The following is a 17190-nucleotide window of genomic DNA, read 5'->3' on the forward strand; positions in this document are numbered from 1 at the left end:
ATGACTAAAAAAAAATGACGCCTCTTGCAGGGTACATCTGACTCCGCAGAAACGATAAAATTACACACGCCTTTAATGATCCACGGACGAAGTTTTCATTTCTCTGCCCGACTCACCTGCCTTTTCCATCTAGAGGCCCGCATCGTAGGATATGAAACGCGAGAATGTACAATGGTACCGAGAAGGGGAGCAGGTGATCCCGTCCTTACGACTTGCATTTGCATATCCACGTTTTATTGGAGTTTTAATGGCCCTTTTCGTAGTACCGGGTAACGAGAGTTCACTCATAACGACGTGAATTGAAAAAAATTGCTTCGGAAAATATTTAGTAGGGTATTTAGTCCCATAGTGGCACAAAATTATAATAAAATGACGGATGATAACTTCTTTATTAGAACATTCAGAATTCATAACATTTGTATTGGCAATTGCGCCGAATTTCCTAGCTCTATCACTCAAACACCTCGAGGACTGCTCCACGTCCATCAGAGGTAGCCTCCCATATCCACAGACAACCGAAATGTAAGCCACAAATCAAAGGGAAGGACATGGACTTTAAAGTTTGCTCGAAACTTTTGAATCTGCCGGCGACGTTCGATGACAAGATTTAAGCGGAATCTTTGAGCACTGTGTACGAACGTCAGCTCTGTGGATTCGCAGGTTATTAACTGAGACTTGATTGCCTGGCTATATATCTATGGTTGGTTTACGTTCAGTACAGTCCGTTCTCCTGCACGGTACCCTAAAATATCGCTCACAAGGAAAGTAACAGGTGGCTATATAAATACTGTTATTCAGAGCAAGTGGCTGTAAGTTTAGCTTAATAAACGGCCTTTTACTTAATTTGCTTGACTCCGCATGTTAATTAAACACCGTTTTACCGTTGGCCAGCTGCTGAAACTCATCCTTTTGCAAAAGAACGGACGAAACAACAGGAGTCTCATGCAAATGATATCGTTCGCCAGTATATTTTATTTTGTTTCTCAATGAAAATATTGGTTATGTGTACAGGTTGACCCAGAACTGACGAATGGCCGCCATTACAGAAAATCGGAAAGAGCAATAGGAAATAGCAAGCGGGGATCATTGTGGTATGATGGTATAAGTATTTGAATTCAAATTTCGTATAAGTTTAAAGCCCTAAGGGCTAGAACTTCTTCAAAATTATTTTTCAATGCCACACATGTTTTATATCATATTTTAAACATTAAAAAATGATATGACAGGGAAAAACACTGGTTAGATCAAGTCTGTTACTGATTTTGTTTCTTCAAACACGTTTATATGCATCACTGCAATGTTTGGGAAGAAATATTGGAAAACTTTTTTAATAAAAGTTGTTAAGATAAACAAAACTTCCAGATGAGGAATATGTGTGAAATCGGGAGGATAATTTCGATGACGTCACAGCCTTAGGACGGTAAACGCACCAAGACGGAATTTTAATAATAATACTGTTATTTATATCTACATTCCAAACAAATCTAAATAATATTTTATTGAACTAAAATAACTTTATCTCTTCCGTAATATTTATTTTTTTTGTATGTTTTAAAATGTAACTACTGTAATAAATTTACCTATGTAGGATCGTATTCGATGCAAAGTAATAAATCATTGCCTGTAAAGGGATCCAGTGCAGTACGGTTTTAAGGGGTTTAGAAATTGAATAATTTCTGTATGCATTATGAATGGATGAAGGGATCAGTTCACGTCTGGCACCCTTGTTCCTACAAAAATGTAATTTATTATAAATCCAATTTGCGTATGATGCGGTATTTCAGATTTTACATTCAGTTTCATTTTAATTTTGAAATGGTTCATCTTACGCGTCCTAAAAATGATGACGCGATTTTCCTTTGATAAAAGGCCGACAATTTTTTGCTCTACTTTGCATCGAATACGATCCTACTGTAGAACCCGTTCTAAAAATGCTTAAAGCGTGTTTTAATGTCACTTTGCCGCCGATTTATTCATTATTATTTCAACTTCACTCTGAACCACGTAACTTGGGTACTCCAGTAATTATATTAACTGCCTCGTAACCAATCCCTTTCTCAAGACACCGGACTCCAGCAGCTGATCGGACACCTTGCCTCATTTAAGGGCACCTGCGATGACCTTGTCGACTTCATCTCCGGAGTGGAGCAACAGGTGAGCGGGTCCGAGAGTCGCGGAAGAGAATTTTTAATAATTTCGTTCACTGATAACGTGCACGCAGCCACGAGTACCTCTTTTTTTGTTACAGTGCAGTGTTTTGTGCAAAAAAATTATTCTTGAAATTAAATCCGGTGTGTTCAGGGATATGCACTTAGGCAACCCGCTACTATTCGCCACTGTTGAGAATGTCAATTAAGTGTCAGTAAATAAGGCTCGGTTGGTACGGACCTCTACAACTAAAGAAATTTAGCTTTTGTCCCTATCAATGTATGAGAGTCAAGGAAACCAAATTTATTTGTAAATAAAGTAAAATAATACGAATTAAATGTTTCTAGATCTCCAAACAAAACAACTAGAAGCGCGGAAAGGCCTTGGCGGGACGAAAAACTCACATCCTATTATTTTTTTTTGCGGAAAAGCGAACTAAAACATAGATTACCTCATAATGACTCATCCTACTAACAAATTACCTACTATTTCAATATTTAAAAAAATCCCAGGACGAACATGACTCAATCGAATAGCACGAAGATCGAGTATGTTTGTGCTAGTGACTTTGATAGGCGGTTTTGCCCGTTCCGTGCGTAGCAAGCGCTGCCCTAGCGTCGTAAACTTCGACTGTTTGATTAAACAATTTACGCAAACGCCATAAAAGTGACAATAAAACCGAAACGATCCGTGTATACGGCACTTCTGTTTAATGGCCCACAAAATAAAACCCGTATAATTTTAATATTATGAAATTTTAAACTCTGGCGTACGTGGATCGCGGGGCCTCGGAAGTTTTCATTGAGGGCCTTCGGGGGACACTGCGGGCCCTTCTCGCACGATCGAAATTTGAAACCGAGCCGAGATCGTGCAAAAATTGGGAAAACCAAACAGCGTGTTGCCACTTTAAAATGTTAGTTTATCATGTTTTAAGAGCCCCCTCAAAAAATCAGCTCAAAAAAATTTTTTTTATTTAAATTTAAAAAAACTAAAAAATTATAAATATTTGATACTCACAGTGCGGTAGTAAATTTTGCCTTGAGGAATTTTTTAAGTGTCTCGTGATTTATTTCTATTCTTTTGTTCATCAAATTCAATAAAAAATTATTAGTTCGTTCATATTTATTTTTAGAGGTCGCTCGAAAATATTTTAGGTACACTACTTTGAAAGTTAAAATAATTACGAGTGACCTTTAGAAATTAAAATATCGATTTGAAATTTTCAGAATCGAGATTTATTTGAACCTAGAAAATAATAAAATTACCAGAAACTAAATTAAAAAAAAAATCAATATTTGACGAATTTGGACATTTTTAAAAATCTTAAGCGACCTCTAAAAAATTTTTTTGAGCTTATTTTTGGAGGGGACTCTTAAAACTTGATAAACTAATATATTTTCACAAGACATGAAAAATATTCCGTCAAATTTAATAAATTGGCTTCTCTTCATTCATCAATAACTTTGGTTTATTGTGTATTTTTGGATGTATTGTATTACGTCCTCGAATATTTCAAGGATTTGATTACTTCACAGCTGATGCATGATTCTGTCGGATCAGAGTGAACGTGAAATAATTGAGTTTGTGAAGTATTTGCGGATGTAAAATAATATGACATCTAAATGACACTTTTTCTGTGGAAATGAGTTTATTATACTACATTATGGTAAGTTTGAAAGAAAATGCATTACTATCTTAAAATTTACAACAAGAAACTAAAAAAAAACAACAATCATCACACCAAACAACTTAATAAATATACAAAGAAAGCATAAAAAAAAACACAACCAAGAAGAAAAGAAAAAATAAAACATGAACCATAAAAAAATAAAGGTACAAAAAAATAACAATTCCGGTCCCGAACTCAGTTACACTATATCACTATTGTTAATTTTTCTGCTCAATTACAAGAGATGTGAAATAAGTTGTGTTAGTTCGTGAAGTATTTGTGGATGTAAAATAGTGACACATTTGAAACAAACGATAACGATTGGTACATTTTAAAAGCATTTATAAAAGCTGTTCCAATAGTGTAAGAAACATTTAATTGACCATTATCCTAATATAAACAGAGTAGTACAAAAAAGACCATAAATATTTCACAATTATTCAGATCTCAAACTTGATTGCTTCACAATTGCTGTTTGATTCTGCCCAATAATAGCAGTTGTGAGACAAGTGAGTTGTAAAATATTTGTGGACATCCAAAAAGTGACACTTTTCATCCAGAAATGAGGTTAAATCGTATTTTATGGTTTCAAAGACAGTATGACATTCGTGTTTTAACAAATGAACAAATTCATTGTAAAAATGTTCACGGACGAATTATTGGGACTTTCACTGTCTAAATTTTACGGCTACATTCGACCTTTTTCTCCAAATTTTTTCGAACAGGGCCCGTCAGTTATATACGAACGTACAAAAGCAAAACAAAATAATAAACGAACTCGAACTCACCTTGGATCTAAGATTTCTGTTTACATTTTTTGGTCAACATAAAGCAAGTCGTAATGGTCATTTCAAAAATTAGATCACGTATCTTACATTAGCGGTATGGGCTATAAGTTTGATTTTATTGAGAGATATTTGGGAGTCATGGCATTTTGAGAATCAAAGGTATATAATAAATATAAATAATTCGATAAATCTGTTGAAAAAGAATTTTGGTGGGTTTTGAAATTACCTGGGCGCCCACTATAATACCTAGAAGCTGGAAAAATAGGTAGATACTATATTTATAGTATACTAGAGTTACTATATTGAAAAAAATCGCATTATTGAGAAGGCTCTATAGCAAATAGGCAACCAGCAATACATTTTTACAGATTTTGTTACACAGTTTGTCTAAATATGAATTAATGCACAAATAACAGACTTTCCTCCATTTTAACACAGATTTTCTATAAAATGGAGTTAGTTTAAAACTCAAATTTCTTTACACCAAAAAGTAATTTGAGTTTCAAACTAACTCCATTTTATAGAAAATCTGCGTTAAAATGGGGGAAAGTCTGTTATTAGTGCATTAATTCATATTTAGACAAACTGTGAAATAAAATCTATAAAAATGTAATGTTGGTTGCCTGTTTGGCAAGCTACGACCATTATTTTGCCATATTCAAGTTCGAAAACGAGAAAATAACATTCTAAAAACGGAAATTTCCTTTGTGACACGGAGGCAAAGCGTAGAAGTAATACCTTATACAGTAACATACGTTTCTCAAAACATTTTAAAATTCATATCATTACTTACATATTTTTACGCTCCTTAGCAATACCAATTACCATTAGTTTAAGCGGATGTACGTATATGGATTACAATAAAGTATTAATTAATACTATAATTCTTGCATAATGAGCAAGACCTTCTCTCTTGTACAGAGCGGCGCTTATTTTTTGCCATTTTTTTTATCGAAACGACCAGATATACTAGTTTTTGAAATGGATTTTCACACGACTATTCGACGAGCCCTTGAAAAGTTTTGTTGTTACCGGGTGCTGAATAGGATGTCGTTAACGTACCTGGAAGGTATAGACAGCTGTATTTTATATACACAGCCACGTGACCAGGTTTGTTTGGAACTGTCATTCTATTTCCTTGGCATTGGTAATTAAATTTTAGTAAAATTGAGAAAACAATAAGATCAAGATTACGTTAAAACGCATTCCGTTTTACCAACTGCTGATTGGTGCGATTTTTCATGACATTTCATTCATAACCAACTTTCGATCGGATTATTTCGAGCGTGAAGCAACGTTTTGTTACTGTTCATTGTAAACGAATCATCATTACTCAAGTAGAATTAGTTTCAACTTAAAAAAAATATTAGTACACATTTGGGTATGTATGGTAGGATCATATTCGATGCAAAGTAATAAATCATTACCTGTAAAGGGATCCAATGCAGTACGCTTCTAAGGGTTGTAGAAATTGAATAATTTCTTTATACATTATGAAGAGACGAGGGGATCAGTTCACGTCTGGCATCCTTTTTCCTACAAAAATTCCTTTATTCTCATAAACTATTTATTTTAAATGTAATTTATTATAAATCCCATTTGTTTTTTAAATTCCACATATGTACTACATTTTACCTCTGTACGCGCCACTGTTGTTTACTTGTTTTTTGGAGGCGCTCTCTGATTTACAACCAAGCTCGCCAGGTTAGTATTTGAAGTATAACCGACCACTTCGTACACTCGATGCACCTGGGCGACTACAGCTACTACCAGAACACGGTGCGTATGCAGCGGTATTTCAGTTTTTACATTCAATTTCATTTTAAATTTGAAATGGTTGAAATGACACGATTTTCCTTTGATAACAGACCGACAACTTTTTGCTCTACTTTGCATCGAATACGATCCTACTATAGAATGATATCATAAAATTAACTCGAAAAAGTGACGTTAAGTTGGCTAATTCAAAATTACGCGTTTTTTTCACTTTTTTTACTGCCCATGAGAATTTAGACGACCTGCCGGAAAATTAGTTTCGAAAGTTGCCCATTATTATCGCAAAAAGCGATGAATGTTGATGAAATTTATGGAAAAGACGTTCAATCCAAAGACTAACATGTGTACGTGTGTTCGATTGACCGTGAAATTGTTGCTCCAGGTATTTCTTAATTAATTTCGTTCGTTTTTTTCACAATTAACTGTTTAATTACTAAACGATAATTTTAGAAGTTAATATCGTAGATGGAGTTTACCAAAGAAACGTATCGAAAAAGAAAAATTTCAAAAAGTTGAGATTAAGTTGCCCTTTCTAACTAACAAAGTAGAATGTATGAAACAGCTTTATAAATAAATTGTCCCATCAGAGTCAGGCAAATGTCGCTCGGGAATTCGCTCTTTTTGCATTAAATAAAGCTTAGAAGTCAAATAAATAAAATAAAAAACAGGCGTTACCTTCTACTGCTACTAGCGTTTATTACATGAACTATTAATGGAAAAAGTTTAACCCTTTTTTTAATTGTCCCTAAAATCCCGGTCCGATACGTCAAATAGTTAATTAACAATTAACGTTATACAAAGACGCTGTCTTGGAAACAAAGAGGGGTAGGCGATTTCTTTTTTTTTAATTGCCGTAAAAAGAGCGAATTGCCGAGCGCCTTTTGCCTGACCCTGGAACAATTTATTTATAACACTATTTTGCACATACTACTTTGTAAACTACCCGTATCTGCGCCAATGTTATTGGAAATAAAATTATTTGCAGATATTTCTTAGGACAGTTGATATTTATTCGTGTACAAAGTTTGATTAAATATAATTAAAACAAAACCTTTTCCAATATAACAACGTTAATGAGGAAAACGTTACATAAACTACTCCCCCCCTCCTCAGTACCTTTTCAAGATGAACTCAGCCCCAGTAAGTATAAACGGGACACCCTGTATAATCTGTTTTAATATAATTTTTGTTCGACATAACTAACCATGTGTCTACAATGTTGTAACGCGATTTGGTCGAGGTATTTACAGAAACTTGGTTAATTTTTTCCCAACCACCTATGCCTGAAAGAGCCAAATTGGTTCAGTCATTTCGTCGCACCCCGTATGACCCCTGAACCGTGTAAACGCCCTCATTTAACCATCGCGCATCGTAACAAAATTCCCGATTGTAAAACGCTAATGGTCTACGGAATGGGTTGCCATTAGGCTTGCACATGCCGTCGCGTATGTCGCCGTCACCTGTTGCTAATGCTAGGTCTCCAGGAGATGCTGGGTTGGCTCTCCGTCCCTACGGAGCAGGTGGACGACGGTGCTACGCGTTATTGCATCCTGTCGCGCTGATAATAAAAACGGGAATGGACGGGCAATCTAACAACTACACCAAGTCGAATGAGTGGAAATCGAAATTAAAATCGTTTGAAGCAAGCAGAAGGCCGAGCTGAAGGTAAATAGTTACGTAAGTATGCTGGAGCGAGAAAACGATTTGGTAACCTAGTCTACAGGGTGTTCCTGTGTAGTGCAACAGCTGTCGAATATCCAGAAGTATCGTTGGTGTCGGAATTATGGACTTTTTTGGGAATAATAAGAGACATAGTCCATAAAAATTCCGAATGACTACGTCGTTCGTTATTATTCAAATCCATAATTTGATTAAAAGTTAAGATCCTGTTTTAAGAGATTCATATTTACTAAAATTCGAGCTAAAATTTAAGCACAACACTGTCTTCGTACGACAAAATCGATGCATTTTATTTTATTTATTTAAAATCTGGAAAACAATTGTTTTGAAATTTACTAAATGTTTCACAACAATAGCTGTTTACATTTTTTCCGTAGGACAAGTCTGACGCGTGTATAGTGTTTACGAAGATAGTTGAAACCGTATAAAAACTAAAAGTCGGCATCTTTTTATTGTGCCCGGGCACAAGTTTCGTTGGACATAATTGGTCTCAAATTTAGAACATTTTGTCTTTAAAAATGGCTTGAAGTTCTCGACAGTTCGATATGAAATAAGACTGAGAGATGAGGGACCCATAAGTGCATTTCACGCATGAGTATGGGCCTCTACATCTAAAAAAATGAAAATGTCTCATATCAGAAGAACTAACTAAATAAATTTATCAGTTTTTTCTGGTTTAAGTTGTGATAAATTAGTAATAAAATAACGTATTTGTGAAACATTTCATTGGTTTTGGACCTACCGAGAGACAAAAGCATAAAAAAATCCATTGTTACAGCTGCCGTACTGGGTATTTTTATATAACCTAATGTTTATGTCCAGCATATTTGAGCGTATATTTACATCGATATAAAATGTAATTATGAATCGCCCTCCTCTCAGAAAGGACACCCTGTATATCAATATTTGCCAGTATTCCTCCGCTCGGTGCGAGCCCACGGGCGTTATTGTGCATCGCAACGTTATTTGCAATTCCGCGATGAGCAAACCGGCACGCGGATGTGCATTCTATGTGGGTTATGCCGCATTTATGAAAGTTTCGCAATTATTTACGTTCCTAACATGATCATCAGCGAGTTAAAAGATCACTAGGTGCATAAATCGCCGCTCGTACTCTTCCTACTCGTTGGAATACATTTGGTTTTGCTGCGGGACATCGAGATGCGGACGGCGAGGAAAAATCTAGCTCGGTGCCGTAACAGAACCACGCGATTCTGATTGGACATAATGCAAAGTTTAATTTTTTTGTTACAGGCCGCTTTGAATATAGTTTTTAACGTTTTGATGTAAAACGTAATGATTTATTTGAAAATGTCGTTAATTCGCTTTTGTTTAGAAGCTACAAGTGTCTAAAAAAATATAATTTCATGTTTCAATCAAAGTAGACCGATAAATAAAAATGTTTGTTGCCATAACAATAATTTAAATTATTTATATTTTTTTTAAATACTGACTTATAATTTTTTAAAACATTCAACGATACTATTTATCTTATAAGTAAAATATCAATTCATTCCTTAAAACAAATGTTTTTCCCTGAGAAAGGCACCTTCAAATTTCCCTCTAACATAAAGAAATCGCTTGCTATTTATACCCAAAGAAAAGTAGTGTACTTAAATGAAAAATTATTTATACAAAGCAAAAAATATTTATCCTTATTTAAAAAGGAATCCCTACATGTATTTTTAAGACTTATTTTTGTGTGTTTAGCTCAGTTTAATTATCAAATAAAATTGTACCGTTTGGAAAAATAAAACAGGACAAATTATTACATCCTGTACGTATAAATAGATATTATTACGTCAGCTTGGAAAAAATAAGTCTTCAATTTGATATTGACTTGAATTGTTTGGATAGAACTTGCGCGAAGACGATCAGACTAGTTTCAATACTGTCAAATTTAACAATCTCTTAATTTAAAAAAATTGAATGCATGTGATTCTGGTATAGACGCTGTTTGTATACAAGACAAATTTCGATGCGCATTTTCTGCATGTAAGTAATAAAAAAACAAGTATTTTATATGCGCAAGCTTGCCGGAATAATTTGCGATATATTTACGTATATTTTTTCCAGAATTCTGGGAGATATCAACGGCGTATGCAAATGCAAACATTGCTACAATGCAAATGTTAACTGTGTTCGCCTTTACAATTTAAGTCACATTTTATTTCAAAACCAGGTATAAAAATAACTTTTTAGCAGTGCGATTGATGTATGCTTATCGATAGTGCAACATGTCGAATACCCGTGCTGTGTTACATTTATATAAAATTTATTTATCCATTTTTTTATAATCGGACTTTTACCCACACACATGAACCGTCTAAAGTGATACTTTATCCACTAGTGGAATAAAGTAACTTTATTTCACTAGTAGAATAATGAAAAAAATAATAAACCTATCAAATTTAATTTATTATTTACTTATTGACATTAACATTTACATTTTTAGTAATAGATATTTCGTTTTTTGGTAAAGTTGGGTAAAGATGCGTACGCGTTCAAAAATGTATTGTGTGTAAACTATGTACAATATTATTATTATATATAACAAATATATCATATTATCCTCGCGAAGATTTGTATCCTTTATTTAAAATCCGTAAATCCTGTGAACTGGTAAAACAACGAGAATTATGTTAATTTAGTTCTAAAGAAATGACACTCGCGCCCATCTCTCGTCCAAGTCAAAGAAAATGTTGGATGCAATTTTGAAGGTTCTGTGATAGAAATTACATTATTATTTACTGTTCGTGTTTTTAATCTCTATTTGAGTAATGTTACAAAAGTTTTGCAACTATAACTAATTTTTTTAGATATAAAGTTTGCTGCGAAATATTTATATTCCTTTGTTATTCCGTACAAATGCTTTTATCTCAAGTATTACTAATTATATTAATCAAGTAAAGAAAACTTTATGTAACCCTAAATATTGCTGGGTAATGATTACGATGTTTTTGTAAACCATTAAATATATTAAAAGGATTTATCAACTGTATTTTTTATTCCAATAAATATATCACAGCTTCCTAGTCTTTTTTAATTAATCTAGTTTTTTAAAAACATTACAAAAAATCATCTGTTGTGGATAATTTATTGTTGATAGCAATGTACATGGGATTTAGGAAAAATGTATACGTTTGAAATCAATTTCGTTTTTATCAAGTCTTTCAAATGTATTCCCTCCTTGCTGTCAGCGGATTTCGACGTTGCCACATTAATCCTCAAGTCAGGCAGAAATGCAATTATTGGTTTCTGTTTCTAATTAATACAGCTGCACTATGTTCAAAACTTACATTAGTTTTACATCAAAAATAAGATAATACTGTGTACTATCTATGGAAAAGTTTTGTTTCACAATTTCTACATTTTTTTCTCAGTTATGGGCAAAAAAGAGCCGCACCGTCCATCTTCGCCATATAAACCTATGTTAATATGAACAACTTTCAACAACAATATCTCAGTCTAGATTCAAATAAAATTTCAAAAAAATATGACGCACAGAGGCAGCACTGGCTAATACGCTATACTCGTATAAATTTCAAGTACATCTGTGCATTTGAGTAAACCCGATATACCTCCTTAAAACACTTGCACAATAAATAACTATTAAATGGGAGAAAACACCAGTATATTTTAAATTCCCTATATGTAAAAAAAACAGCATTATTACTTTTTGGAACTAACAAAGAAGTCAATTAGTTCAAAATAATTAATAATTCGAAAGCGGTGTGTTTGGTGCTTCTACTGACGAATGATTTTAGCCCTGAAATAATTTACTTCACTTTTGGCTTTTTTTATTCGTAGGAGGCATAGCCAAATATGTATTTATAAAAATATTGAAATATTTATTTTACTACAATGATATTCCCAGATGACATTAAAGAAGTTAAATCCGCTAGTGTACGGTGAGCTTTAGACGGTTCGATCCCGGTGCCTGAGCCGGCACACTGCAGTGAACTGGACGCGTTCATTTACGGTCCGGTTGTCGCTAGACGAAGACAGCGCTAGCCGAAGATGCAATTCTATCTTTCTCTACCGCTAGCGCATGTCTGCCGAGGCCAAAGGGTTCCATGCCACGATTGCCATGACTCTTCTTCATGTTGTTTCGTTCCTCGCTGTTACATCCTGGCCGCCCCGACAAAGGCGATATTTTAGTGTAATGAAAAGTGTGCTATGAAAGTGTTTGCGGTAGGATCAAATGAACACATTAAAAAGGAAATGCTAAAGTAATGTGCAGTCACTTTAATTCGATTTGCAAAACTCTGAATACGTGAGCTCTTCGTAGCTCGCCTCTACATTTGTAAAGTGTTTACAACGGTGGTCATGGTTACCGTCGTGCAGCAGTGAAAGACGGAGTGGCAATGGCGCATATTTCTATGTAGTTTGTTTTTTGTTTAGTCCGGCGTAACCAAATAATAGCCGTTTCACCGGTTTTTTTTCTTAATAAACGCAATTTGTTTAGGTGTGGTGTAAAATTTTGTTACTTACGTATTGTTTCTTCTGTGTTTTTTGAAATATTGTAAAAGTAAAAGTTTAAATTGATTGTAGCAAATTGCGAATGAAAAAGTAATTGAAAAGGTTATTTCGAACAAAAGCAGAAGAATGGACTTTTAACTTTTTCATGCACAAGATTTCGATGAATTTTGCAGCCCCCAGTAATAGAATATTTTTTTTGTTATATCAAAATTTTTCCCTAATTTGACCTGCAATCAGGTTAAATACAACACCAAGTTCCTTTTTTATAAATTGGAACAAACAAGATATGGAACATAAGAAATATGCAACTTTTTTTCTGAAATGTTATGTAAGTAAACTTTTAACTTGATAAAATATCTCGGATTCAACAAATACAGGGAGAAAACTAGAATTCCAATGCACTAATAATCCCTTTTGTCTCCAGTTTAAGCCCCCACGTACTTACTTTTCTGTTAGGAACGAGTTTAGATTGTGCCGGATGAAACCTTAAGATATTTCTGTACATTCCACATCCGCAGACAAAACTTCCCGTGTACGTTCCGCTGCCGCGACGGCTGCGCGGACAAATCCGCCGGTGTGCGGGCCGCCTTAGCCCCCGTCACGCACGGCAGAAACCGGTGCCGAGATCGAACCGGGACGGATGTGATGTAAGCAAATGGAAGCGTTGGCACGGCCCGGATCGTGGAATATCGGAGACGGCGCCGACAAGTCGGGGCAGTGTTTTGTTGCCTACTGCTGGTCGCGCTCGTTGCTTATCGACTTGGTATTTATCGAGCGTTTACCGTTCATCGTTCGATTTTCGCTCGCCGAAATGAACAGATCGTTCAAGTACGACATGACCACTTTGATTGAACTGGTGAGAAACAGGCCCGCCATCTGGGATCACACCATGGACGTCTTCAAGGACCGCACGGAGAAGCAGAGGGCCTGGGAGGAGATCTGCGTCGTTTTGGAGAAGGATTTCTTCACGAAGGACAAGACGGAGCAGAGGAGGATTGGTAAGTTGCGTTCTTAGCAGTTGTGTGAATGTAACAGCACTGATAATCGGGTAACTATACTTCAGTGTCAAGATAGTAGGCTGTGACTCATTATGAAAACGCGTAATGGCGGTTTTCCACTAAACTGACAGTTGAGTTTATGTCCTGTTTGTGTTTTCTAGAACAAAACAAAAACAAAACTGAAACAAACCCAAAACTCTTGTTTCCATCAAGCGGGCTACATTTTGTTCGAGTTTTGTTTTTGTTTACAGTCCTTTTCCACTGGTTGTCGCGAGGAAGTCATAACACATTTTTCCAATAACCAGCCAACATGTTTAGAGAATATTTTTTTATTCTTAGCTATGGCTGGTTTATACTGAAGTCCTTGGAAAAAAGTGTGTCTACAGTGTCCCACCTTGAACTCCATCGTTGGATATCTGGGAAACCGCTCTAAGGATTTTTTTGAAATTGTGATGGTGTGATACGGACCGTGAGGCCCACCAAGTTAAAATATTTTCAAGGTCATCGTACTTCCGGTTACACCGGAAGTCGATACTAACTTTCTTATTTTAAATGGAACCCCCTGTATATTATTGCATTGTTGGAAACGTCATCCATTTTTAAGTTGAAAACATATGGCACACTCCATACTTAGGATTGACCGTTTCCGAGATATTTCGAATTTTAAATAAAAATTGACAGATGCAGACCGTCAGCAAAATTTAGTTTCCCCGGTTTATTTTTTTATGCAAATTGGACATTTTGTAGAGAAAGACCTACTTTATCGAATTTGACATGAAAACTTTCCAATTTTTATACAGGGTGGTCAAAATAAATTTATCGAATATGAAGTTCAGAATATGTGGAAAACTCGAAATTTTTTAATGGAACCCCCTAATTTTTTTGCAATAATATACAGGGGGTTCCATTTAAAATAGGAAAGTTAGCATCAACTTCCGGTATAACCGGAAATACGATGACCTTGAAAATATTTTAGCTTGGTAGGCTCCACAGTCCGTATCACGCCGTCACAATTTCAAAAAAATCCTTCGAGCGGTTTCCCAGATATCCATCGATGGAATTCGTGGTATATGTACAGTTAAAGTGTTTACTTGATTAGTTTGTATCCTAGCCAAGTAAACACGTTAACCGTACACATATATATTTTTTAATAGCTATAATTCATTAATGATTAAAATATTGTTCTTGGGAAGAAGAAAACGCCAACATAGATATTGGGTTGGATCACTTAAATAGAAAACACAACAGACCGTTTCCACTAAACAGACTTGAGTTTCCAAACACCTTTTGATGCGACCGCTTTCGAGCGGAACCCGAAAAACAAAACTCCAACTGTCGCAAAACACGCTAGTCTTCAAAAAGTTTGCGAAAAGTTACAGTTTTGTTTTATTCGACACAAGTTTGTGTTTTGTTTTGTCCTTTTAGTGGAAAACCACCTTTTTGAAGCGGGACCAGAAAAACAAAACTCCAACTGTCGCAAAACACGCCAACCTTCAAAAAGTTGGCGAAAAGTTACAGTTTTGTTTTATTCGACACAAGTTTGTGTTTTGTTTTTGTTTTGTCCGTTTAGTGGAAAACCGCCTTAAGGCGTGTGGGGATGCGATTGCATGGGCGTATCATTTTCGAAGGTTGTCGAAATTGTTAAATATAGAGCAGCAAATAGATATGCGGCTTCTGGTAAAGACTAGATTATTCTATCAAATTTATGTTGTCCTTGGTATATCCAAATATTCAACGGGTGGGTAGATATTTTTTTATTTTGTGTCCCTAAAGTGATGAAACAAAAATTATATTTTTTGCCGGTTTGGATTTAAAAAAATCGCTGAACAGGTTCATTAGGAAGTACCTAAACAGAAATTGTCACATTTCCTCAATATTTTCTACTTTTTTTTCAGCCATGTTTGACAGACAAACATTACCGACATTTTTTTTAATAGGAGGCTCATATTTTATAGTATAAATAAGGTTATACCTACTTTTTTGTCATAGTTGTCAAAAACATGTAAAAAATTGTCTTTTATGTCATACTGACGACTATTTCAACCAATCATGATCTCTTCTGTACTTTAAAAAACGTACCTTCTCTTTGTTAATCTTTTTCTACTTATTTTAAAGCTCTTTTTTCTCTATAAAATTCACCAGGGTACCTTAGGCATAACGCGAATCGCTCTAGTTCCAATTAATTCGTTGTTGCTAAACAAAGTAGTAACATTTTTTAAAATAAATTTGTATTAAAATGTTATCTGAAAAACATTTAGTACCATTAGGAATTTTCTTTTGTTTTAGGGGAACAAATTCACGGAAAGTGGCAAAACGTCAGAGACGCCTTTGTCAAGTCCTTAAAAAAACGATCCGTCCATCCCACCGTAAGAACGTACCTGTACCATGAAAAACTCCAATTCCTGATGAAGGTCCTCCAAAGAGACGGCGAAGAATCGAGCCCACATCTGCACAGCACCTCGGACGAAGCAAAAGCAGAAAGGACAGAAGAATCGGTATCGGCGAAGGTCGACGACGCCTGTAACATTCGAAAAAGACTTCGACTTCAAGAGGACATGGATCAGGAGATCCTGAAGGCCTTGCGAAGCACCAAAACCGCTCCGGACGAAGACGAGGCGTTTTTTATTTCAATAACTCCCACCGTGCAAAAAATGTCCGAGGAGGATAAATTGGAATTTCGGATGGGCGTGCTACAGTTGATAAAAGATATTAATAGAAAAGGAAAAGACCTTGCGGATTCAGCGTTTTTCTCTACGGGCAATTCCTCAAGTTCCCACCCTCCCACGTCGTTTCATCATAATCCGGATTCAAATGCCGACTCTGATAATTTCACCCAAGAAACGCATTTGTTTAAATGTGAATAGGTGGAATTTTTGTTTTCCGTGTCATCAATTTTTTTATATACGTCATTATGTCATAGTATTCATACTACTATTATAAGAAATAAAAATGTTATTTATATTACAATAAAGTGTTTTTTTCATTCCATTTTCTCCGGGAACATGGCAGTTGAAAACAAATATTTTTTTCCTACCAACCGAGTCCACACCTAAAAATGTAAACAATGTCCGAAGTAAATCAGGTGTTACGAAAATAGGAAATGTCTTTTTAATACTTTCATCTCGAGATATCTTTATATTTTGACACAGAGATTCTAGCAACATATCCATAAATGCATTATTTCTTATAGTCTGTTTAGAAATGAAAGAGAGTAATAAAAGCTCATTATGTATGCAAATCGTAAATAAATGTAGTACTAGTGCTTATATTCAATATTTTTATATTATGTATTTTCCGTATAGATGAGGTGTACTTTTAACAAAACTTTGTGCGATCGGACTGTACTAAATTGTAGCTAGTAAAAACAACATTTCAAAACATGAGGCTACTTTAAACATCATAACCGGGTTAAGAAGGTTTTTAGTAATTCAAATAAAATTATTCAATATTATTATCAAAATATTTATTTAAATTTAATGAATAGACACAAAAATATATGTATTATGAAAATTCAAATTATGGTGAGTAAATGTAGTGTTGTATAAATGTACAATAAAGAAAATAAAAAAGTAGGTGTATTAAAATTCATCCTCTGAATATTCTGATGAATTATCTTCGTCTCCTAGATTGATAACGATAGGTTCCACAG

The 17190-nt window shown here is 34.9% G+C and overlaps 2 protein-coding genes across 2 annotated transcripts in view; both read left to right on the top strand.

The window, feature by feature from the left end:
• The window catches only part of LOC108917846 (protein neuralized), a 78996-nt gene that overhangs the window by 24769 nt on the left and 37037 nt on the right, over positions 1–17190 (top strand). The window lies entirely within an intron of this gene.
• Positions 13262–16441, top strand: LOC108917847. The gene is made up of 2 exons (XM_018724631.2): positions 13262–13541; positions 15828–16441. Exons 1-2 carry the CDS (start codon positions 13355–13357, stop codon positions 16403–16405), a joined length of 765 nt encoding a protein of 254 aa, XP_018580147.2. The 5' UTR covers positions 13262–13354; the 3' UTR covers positions 16406–16441.

This window comes from Anoplophora glabripennis, unplaced genomic scaffold, assembly GCF_000390285.2.
Source record: "Anoplophora glabripennis isolate ALB-LARVAE unplaced genomic scaffold, Agla_2.0 scaffold17, whole genome shotgun sequence".
NCBI classification, from domain to species: domain Eukaryota; kingdom Metazoa; phylum Arthropoda; class Insecta; order Coleoptera; family Cerambycidae; genus Anoplophora; species Anoplophora glabripennis.

Bases quoted from the DNA above. Each gene is read 5' to 3' on its own strand.
- LOC108917847 (XM_018724631.2), top strand. From the start codon at position 13,355: ATGAACAGATCGTTCAAGTACGACATGACCACTTTGATTGAACTGGTG. The intron at 13,542-15,827 runs GTAAGTTGCGTT...CTTTTGTTTTAG, and splicing joins GACGGAGCAGAGGAGGATTG to GGGAACAAATTCACGGAAAG.